Consider the following 9838-nt stretch of genomic DNA (forward strand, 5'->3'; position numbering starts at 1 on the left):
AGACATACTTTATTATCATTTTCAAGTTATTTTTAGTTTTAATCCTAGTACCAATCAGTCTTATTTAAAAATCATCTGGAAAAGTTCATTAAGTCTTAGGCGAATCTTAGATTTTAAGACAGACTTCTAAACGGTTAACAAGATGTATCACTGACAAAATATCCCAGCGACTGATACCCGTAGGTGAAATGAAATTATTCTGTCTGAAGTCAGGAACAAGTTAAATACCACTTAGACCACAGCACACGACTACAGAGATTTAGGAGAAAACATACTTAAATAGGATGTGACTAGACATTTAGGACTATTTTCTAAAAAAGTCAAAAAACGTTTTTCCCTTCAGTACTTACAGTCTTTGAAGACTAGAGCCGGGTCTCTGTGAGGCAAGACTTGGGCAATGATGTGTCTCAAGGATTCCAAGGTTCTGTCCATCTTGGGTCTGCCTGTGCGAGCCTGCTGCACAGTGTCCTCATGCCTGAATTCTTGCAGTCCTGGTCTGAATTTGTGCAGCTCATTGATGCACAGGATTACCAAAGAATCTCTTTTAACATCTGCCAATCAGACATTTCCCAGAATCTAAAGACCCCTCAGGGGGCCCTCCTCCCAGGCTCACTTATCTTTGTTGTATGCTGAGCTAATTAGCTCAAAAGGCTGGCTGACAGGCGGGTTCCCATTGCTTCCTTCTGTTAAACACACCCACCTACAGGCTAGCTGGGGAAGCTCACTAATCATGGGAACAGCTTTCCTCTCCAACCAGATTTTGCCTGAATGGTGTGCAGCTTTCTGACTTACATATTTCTTTTGGTCACTCATCTTCTAATGTGCTGACTTCAGTTATATAGAAGCAAGAAGGTTATTTCTCAAGAAAGTTTCCTTAGTAGCAAAGGAGTTTCCAGCTCAGGACTTCCAGCTCAGAATCAGTATAATCTAAATTCTTCTCGGTAAAGAAGTGCTGTAAAGATTGTGGATGTAGCCAGGCACCAGATCATGTATTGTATCTGAATCCAGGAACATCTCTTTGGGAGCCAAGTGTTTAATTTTTTCACCCACCCAAATTATAGTCACTTTTGATGGGCAGTGGCAAATAAAATCTCATAGTCTGTGTTTTGACTTGCTTGGGAACATTTGTTTCCTTCTTTATCCTTCGAGGCAAATCGTTCCCAAGATTGACTTTAATGAGTTCTGATATCATTCACTTCCTTTCATTTCCTTTCAGGATAACTTTTTATATTAAAAATTTCAGGAGAAGTAAAAATATATTTTTCAAAGAATATAGGTGGTTATGAAAATATCTGAAGAAAACAAAGCTGCTTTTTCTACCGATGTCCTACACCACTCACAACAATGTTAAATAGTCCTCCACAGGAGACATGTCATAGAATTCTACTGCAGTAATAAGGATTTAAACCAGATATAAAAGAACTGATTTTAGTGGCTGTAACCTATGTTAGTTGTTGATGGCTTGTTGAGGACTTCCTCACTTTTATTTAAAATATTTTTCCAGGGTAGGCACAGGAGATCGCTTTCCAATGTTCTTTCTAATACTCAGATTCCATAATTATGTTGTACTATATGATTAACTGAAACCGGTTCTTTAAAGACTATATAAGATGTTTTCCATGTGATCAGCTTCTTCGGCTAGTTGCTACCAACCGCTTCTACAAGCGGTGGGCTTAATTAATAAAAGGAAACAGAAGGAATGAGGCTGTAATAGTAATTCCTATTATAATGACCATCACCTAGTAAAATGCCCACAGAGAGTATGCATATGCCACACACAACAGACATATAGGGTTGCCCCAGAATGCAAAGATATTATAAAAAAAGAAATTGAAAGAAGTCACACTTCTTTCATAGGGTCCCGAAGTGTACTTTACATGGGCTGTAACAAATAGGAAATCATCAATGTCCTTGCCATCCAGTTCATAATTTAAAGGAGAAAATAGATGGTTTGTAGACAAAAAATTATTATATATTGATTGGATATGAAGCATAAATGAATGCAAATATTTTCAGTGTGATACTGAGATAGAAACCAAGATATTTTAGGTTCCCATTAGAGGAACAGAAAAAATAATACGGACTTCTCAGGGGAGTGAGACTAATAATATAAAAGTAGAAAAATTAGAAATAATTCTGGGATTTCAATCAATAATGGACTTTTTATGGGCTTAAATTTAATTCCAGTAGTACATAAAGTATTTTGGTTGTGTAGTGTGGTGGAAGGAACACTGAATTTGGGATTAGTAAGATCTAGGACTTGATTTTAGTTATCTGCATAACTTTGAAGAAGTCACTTATATTCTCTGGACGCAGAGTCCTCATCTAGAAAATTAGGGGTTTGAGCCAGATGCTCTCTTTCAGATCAAACATCTATGATACTATGGGTATATTACAAATGAACACAAATATTATCATACATTTTCTAGCCTTCTGGAAAGTCATATATTTATTTCCTAAAAGCTAGACTATCTTCAAACAAATCACTGCTATTCTCATAGTCAACTTCATACCCATTCATCAATAGTAAGGGACACATATTCATAGAGTGAATTAAAAGGTACTCACCACTAAAGCTAACTAAAACGAAGGGTAAACATTTATTAATAAAACTTATCTTCAACCTCTGTAAGATTTTTTTAAAGGCAAACTGTGAACATCTGCTTAGAGAACCCCAAAACAGTTTTGCAAAGATAATTTCATAAATATAACATGATCTTTACTGGGTTATATTTTAAGAAATAATAATAAAAAAAGAATTCTAGAAAGGTGGATATACAACATTCCAGTTGGATAGTATATTTTCTTCTTTCTCATTAGGCCCAGTTCTTCAGCAGATGTTTTCCGAAGCCTTTGCATATTCATTTCTTCCTTGTCTGCCCTTAAAGACTTCTTACCTTAAAGTGCTATTGTGAGACTATCTAGAAAAACAACTCAGTGGTTTCTCACCATTCTCTCTGATATAGAAAACACCTGATGAAGATGGAAGCGCCTGAGAAACCCCTGTGCAGTGTGCCTGTTTTAGTACATATTCTACAGTTCACACATTAGATTTCACTGTCAACTGCAACCATCTCTAGTCATATGGCAAAAGCAAAATCAAAGTATTGAAACAGGGTAGATGACTACAGTGAAAACCAAAACGATATTTTTAGAAATCCTGTTAAGGGTACCACTCAGAAATATGAGAAATGGAATCGAACTGACATATTCAGTGTTCAAAATTGATCACCCAATGGTAAAAGTGGAAGGCTGAGTGCAACAGCACACACAAAGCTCCCAGAGAGTACCGATAATAATACAGATGAGTAATATTCTTGTTGTTAATTAGTTCATTACAGGTAAAAACTGATGAGGAGGCAGGGGCCACCAACTGAAATAACATCCAGAATGTTAGAAAACATAATGCAGCGAAGAATTAGTACCTCCACTATCCTCCTTGCTGTGTCACTTCATACAATGCTTGGCCCTGGAGGAGGAATCTGGGGTAGGTGAAATAGGAGAGTTGGCCTGTTGATAAGGCTACAGTGACCTCGAGAGTACAGGTCCTGAAAGATTTTAGCACAAGGTATGGAAACTCCAAAGAGTAGGCGTTAAGTAACTGAGTCTGAGCTTATTTAGAACTATTCAAAACAGAAACAATGGGGAGCAATTGACAGCAGCTCCTTCCAAATTCCAGTGGAGGTGGGTGGGGGAACTGGTAGGTCCCAAATACCAGATTGGCCGGAAGAGGGTCAGAGCCCTGTGCAATGTTGCTGGGGGCTTGAGGGAGGGGGAAGAAGGGCAAAGCTAGGAAGAAACTGACTTTGCAGGGGTAATGACTAATGACTGTTCAGTGTCAGCTTTGTTTAGCCTCAACTAGGAAGAGGCCAGTAGGAGGAATGAAAGGCTGGTTAGCATCAACTTTGTTTACTCTCAACTGGGAAGGCACAAGTAAAAGGAATGAAATGGCTTCTCAGTGTTAATTTGTTTACTCTCAACTGGGAAGAGACCAATGAAATGTTTGAATCAAGGAAGGTATTAATGAGAGGGTCAGTTGGAAAGGCAACTTCAAATTATCAGACAAAAGTTTAAAAACACAGGCAACGTAAAAGAACTTTATCTCAGATATTCGTTCATTGATATTTTGCTATATTCAGGAAATCATTAAGTACTAATCTGCTGAACTACATGAATAATTAGAAAATTGATAAATCTCCCATCTACAGATTAAAGGAATGTACATTCTCTCATTTTTATAGAAAATTACGAAAAATGCTTTCCTGAAATAATTTCCCTCCCCACCAGATAAAAACACTAGTGAACTGCCCTTTGTCTTTGCCAGGGCAGTCAGAGAACCAAAAAGCACAATGAAAGTAAACCCTTCATTTACCTGCACCTTCTGTTTCATATAATTTGGGGATCCTGAATGAGCCCACGTCATCTTGATTGTTTTGTGTAACCAATTACCCAGTCCAATCTTGGTATTTTGTCTCCAAAGAGAAGTAAAATTGATTCTGCAAGAAATACTTTAGAGGCCAAAGATATCATTGGAGGAGGCTTTGCTAGTTCACGGGTTAACACTTCCAAGATAAACAGAGGTATTTAAAGGTGCAGGAATTTGGATGTTCAAATTTACGGGATTGGAGATAATGATGCCAAGCCCTTGGGTCATGAGATATGTGTTCTATGAAAACTGAATTGATTACTTAACTGTGGCTGGCTGACTTCCAGCATAATAATGTATTTTGAAAAGAAGAGTTAAAAATTTTTTTTAGCTTGCTTTTAGAGTGGACTATGCCAGTGGCCTTTACAACAATGTTTTATCTTTAATTAATGTTTATCTGATTATTGGTTCCTCTCCCTCTCCTTGCATTTTCTCACAGGACCACCACCCCTACTCCCCCTGCTTCCCGCTTTCCAGGATAGGAATTTACTGGTTGTTGGGGAAAAAACATATAAGCTGTGGCTATAAAATGATCAGATTCATCTTAGAAGAGTTATCTGAACTCCGGTTAAACAAAGGTCAAAACCACCCGAGTACACTGGTTTTCCTATCATTCGCCTTGCCAGTAGCATGAATTCCATCTTTTCTCTCACTCCCAACCTTATTCAGTCTATGTGACTTTGGAAAAGTAATTTTACGTCTAAAGATGTTTTCCCATCCCTAAAATAAGAACTCCAGTTTTATGTTTTTATCTAAAAATAAAGATGTGGTCTTCTATAAGGGGCATGCTGGGGGGGTGAGACACACACCCAGTTTACATGGACTAACTAGAGCTACCCTCTTCCTTCTTTAGATGAAGTCATGTTTCTGGGGTATGAGTTGTATGAAATGTTTAAATCTTTGCAACAGCGAGCAAGTTAAAATGAAAATCTAGACTATGAAAAAAATTATATTTGATTAAAACAAACCTAGGGAAAACGTTTTTGGCTATAAACAAATGACAAAACTGAGATTAGTTGATGGCAATGTTAGGTTCAAGCAAGCCAGTAACTTCACTGCTCTATATATTTTAGATGAAGCTTCCTGTAAAGACTGCATCATTAGTATACTCTTAATTCAATTCAGGCCACACTTATGGATATGCTTACATTAAGATAAAAGCCTTGTGCCCATCCATTTCACACTATAAACTATAATTTCCATTTCACTTCCTATGCAGTCACCACCAGAGCAATGCACTTAGCATGCATCCTGCTGACACAGAAGAAACATTAGTTCTTTTCAAATTTGTTTAAAGAAGGAGGGATAGGAAACTATAGAAAGGGGGCTTATTTTTCCACAAATTGAAAACTGGAGAAAGACCAAGTGAGACAAAAATATATTCTTATGATCCTCTCAAGGTACCTCATTAGCCTTGAGCTCAAGGAAAAAGAACTACTCCCCCAGCACCACCCTGCTTCCTAGGGAAAACGTTTTTGGCTATAAACGTTTTTCCACCTCCTCTAAACCAGAAATATTCCACTCAGGGCTTCAGTCTACTGAGATGGGTTTCTTGGGCCCGTGAGAAGATGAAAAGGCCTGTTATGGAAAAACAAGTGAAAAAACCCACCCACTTTCTAAAAATGGAGGAACTTTGTGAAAGATAGGACTCAAAGCCTGGACCTGGTTGTGAGGACTTTTTCTCGTATCTCCACGGCACCAGGAAGACAAGTCACAGTCTGTGGATCTTAGTGACTTGTAGAATTTAGACCCCAGAGCCGGAAACAAAGGTCTAAACCACTCGAATACAGTGGTTTTCCTACCATTCACCTTGCCGGTAGCATGAATTCCATCTTTTCTCTCACTCCCAACCTTACTCTGTCGATGTGACTTTGGAAAAGTAATTTTACATCTAAAGACGTTTTCCCATCTCTAAAATAAGAACAAGGCAATAAAGACTATAACTCTAGTATGATAGAATAGGATTCTATTCCAGGTTGTCTTAATTGGAATACTTAGGCTGACAAGACAACATGATAACACTTTAGATTCTAGTTTTCCTCCAATTCATTGTCTAACATTGACAAAGTTCCCTTAGTTCTACTCCCTCCTCCCTTTAAAATCAAATAATTGCACTGCTTAAAATCTACAATCACTCTTTTTCCTAATACATCAAGTTAAACTTAAAATTTTTCATATATAGGATGGATAAACAATGGTCCTACTGTATATAGCACTGGGTACTATATTCAATATCCTGTGATAAATAAGAATGAAAAAGAATATGAAAAAAATATATAACTGAGTCACTTTGCTGTACAGCAGAAATTAACACTGTAAATCAACTATACTTCAATATTTTTTCAAAGTCATCTTTAATTTGGACCTTTGCCACACAACACTTTCCCCCATGTACAGTATAATAAGCATATTACATTGATTTCTGACTTGTGAATTTTCTGCATGATTTCCTCTTAGCAAGCTCTTTCAGTCTACCTATTCAACCAAATCCTTCCCCCTTGCTCAAAACAACTCACCAAAGCACTCTGGCCTTTCACTTATCTACTATCCTTGGAATTTCCTCAGCACTACATCAGTGGTATCAGGCTCTTTAGTATAGTCTTTGTATTGTCATGTAACTGTTGTGTGTTTGTTCCCGTCTCTCCAAAAGACCTTCAGTCAACAAAAATTTAAAAACCTGTGTACTCCTTCCCCAGATACCACTTTACACAACACCAAACCACTTGGAAAACTGATGTGGACATGTTTCTTGGTTCCTAATGCAGGCCAAACCTCTTCTACCAACAGCAGAGTTATAGTAAGCAGGGTTTTTTTTTTGATTCATTTATTTCAAGTGATTTTTTTTCTAAACGGAAGCACATAATACTGTGACAAATGTCCTAAATAAGACATCTATGAGCATGCTCCTATTTATGGGATTAAACCTACAATAATTTGATTCTAAATGTTACATAAAGTTAATTTTAATGTCATCATTATTTATAATACTAAGGTAAAAGAAAAACCTAAGACCTTTAAAATATATCAATATTAGTCTTTTTGAGTGTTGTGGGCTTTGGAGTTATTCCCACACTCCCAGTTATTATGCAACTGTGCAGCTCATGATTATTCTGAACTTTACCGCATCCCCAGCCATTACAGTTGCAGAGTACTTCATAAAGCACATCAAGGGCAAACTAAGATATGGCCTGATGCTCTCTAGGAAGTTGTTCTGAGGAAGGATGAAGAACAATGAAGATGGTGAGCCTTGGCTTACCCAGAGCACTGAATGTGACACGAAACAAACCTACACCTCAGGGAAGTGCTCTGAACTCAACCCCCTATCCTGTGGAAATGGCTGATAAAACTATGAGGCAGCAGGTTTACCTAAGTTTTTTAATTAGGCAACTATGTGTTTTGTCAGAAAATTTACAGTGCACTTAACTAAAAGAAGGATTATCTTGAACTGCACTAACCTTCCAGTTAGTACCCTTTAAAGATCTTTATGATTCTGGAGAAAGCTCAGAAGCCATCTGTACACCAAAGAACAGACTGATGGTTACCAACACTGCAAACCTGGCACTAATACAAATTGCATACCTTGCAGGAAAAGCTTATTTCAAGGGAACACCAAGTAGACAATGGAAAGCTGCAAGCAAAGTATCTGTACGTCTTGATAAAATCATAGTTGAAATACCTTGAAAAATGGAAAGATTCCTCTGGAATCTCCCTTTTGGTAACCTTAAGTCATTTGAACCATACACTAAACATACAGTCAGCCCTCTGTATCCTTAGATTCAGAACCCGCTGAGATGGAGGACCCACCGTCTGCGCTTTTATTTAAGGGACTTGAGCATGAGACGATTTTGATACCCACAGGTGGTCCTGGAACCAATCCCCAGGGGATACTGAGGGACCAGCATCAAGCACTGTGCTAAGCTCCTGTAAGGTGTTATTTCATTTACTCTTCAGAACAACCTCGAGACAGGGACCATTAAATGTTTTCATTTACAAATCAAAAAAGCGAGGTTACAGAGGCTACAGAAGGTACCTGGGAAGTGGTAAAACCAGGATTTAAATTTGAAACTCCCAGATTCAACAAGTGTTTTGCGTCATAATACAGTTTTACTATATTAGTAGTAGACTTAAAAATTTTTCTTATTGTTCACTATGGATGTTTTAAAATGTGAGGGTTAAATCTTGTCTGATTAAGGCAAAGTCTCTAATTTCTACATGATGGCTACTCAAAAACATCTTTTAAAAATCATTGTGATTGGACCCAGAATAATTTGTTTAGGTTTGTACATTTGACTAATTTGTTCTGTAACTCACAGGAAATCTTAGACTATTAAGGGTAAGCACTGTTTATTTGCCTTCTAAGTTCCTCAAATAGTAGTTCCTCAAATAATAAGCTTTTTATGTAATAGGTACCCAAAAGGTAGACTGAGTCAACTGAATAAAGCTGAGTAGGGTGAAGTCATATAGTTTCCCAAATTGGTTTTGAAACTTTTAATATAAGAAAATGTATTCCAAAATAAATATTCTGTGGTTCTATTATGCTGTCTTCAACATTATGTTATCAAAATGCTTTAAAGTAGATTATAAAAAATGAATAGGGCTTCCCTGGTGGCACAGTGGTTGAGAGTCCGCCTGCCGATGCAGGGGACACGGGTTCATGTCCCGGTCCAGGAGGATCCCACATGCCGCGGAGCGGCTGGGCCCGTGAGCCATGGCCGCTGAGCCTGTGCGTCCGGAGCCTGTGCTCCACAACAGGAGAGGCCACAACAGTGAGAGGCCCATGTACAGCAGAAAAAAAAAAAAAAAAAAAAAAAAAAAAAGAATACCTGAATTTAAAGATATACCTAAAATTCAAAGCTATGTAAATACTTTCAAAATTAGTATAATTTTCAAGGGAATTAGATGTGATATTTTCTTGCATCTGTATTATTACAGTGATTTTATTAGATAGGTCTTGTGAAGGAACAGTAGAATTAATTTTGCAAAGGTTAAAGGGAATCTGCTGTCTTTGTCAATCTTGGAAAAGAATCTGCTGTTGTATCTCCTGGCCAATGCTAACTACAGATGCAAGTTAAAGTCAAAGACATCCTGGCTGGTGACTGTGGGGTGACACTGCCATCTAGTGGCCATTTTCCACTGCAAGGGACATCCCTCTTACGGGCCATGCTGTTGCTGAAGAGACTGGATTATCATCAGGTACATGTACCTAAGAACCCACTTTCACATCTCACTGGATTATAAAGTCTTTGAGGGAGAAACCATGCCTTATGTATTTTCTTTTTTCCTGCACCCAGTGAAGGGAGTATAGCTGAATGTGGGGCCTAGTTAGGGACGATGACCCCCAATCCAGTTGAAAATCCACCTATAACTTTACAATCAGCCCTCGCACATCCACAGATTCCGCCAACCTCAGAT

At 37.9% G+C, this 9838-nt stretch overlaps 1 protein-coding gene across 4 annotated transcripts in view; it reads right to left on the reverse strand.

The window, feature by feature from the left end:
* Positions 1-9703, reverse strand: part of LIX1 (limb and CNS expressed 1) — a 57179-nt gene extending 47476 nt beyond the window's left edge. For all 4 annotated transcript variants that reach the window (XM_019929659.3, XM_073802339.1, XM_019929662.3 and 1 more), the window contains exon 1: positions 351-9703. In XM_019929659.3, the coding sequence (XP_019785218.1) occupies positions 351-432 (82 nt within the window). In that variant the 5' untranslated portion in view covers positions 433-9703. The remainder of the gene's footprint in view (positions 1-350) is intronic.
* Positions 9704-9838: the final 135 nt, after the last annotated feature.

This window comes from Tursiops truncatus, chromosome 3, assembly GCF_011762595.2.
Source record: "Tursiops truncatus isolate mTurTru1 chromosome 3, mTurTru1.mat.Y, whole genome shotgun sequence".
Classification (NCBI taxonomy): Eukaryota; Metazoa; Chordata; class Mammalia; order Artiodactyla; family Delphinidae; genus Tursiops; species Tursiops truncatus.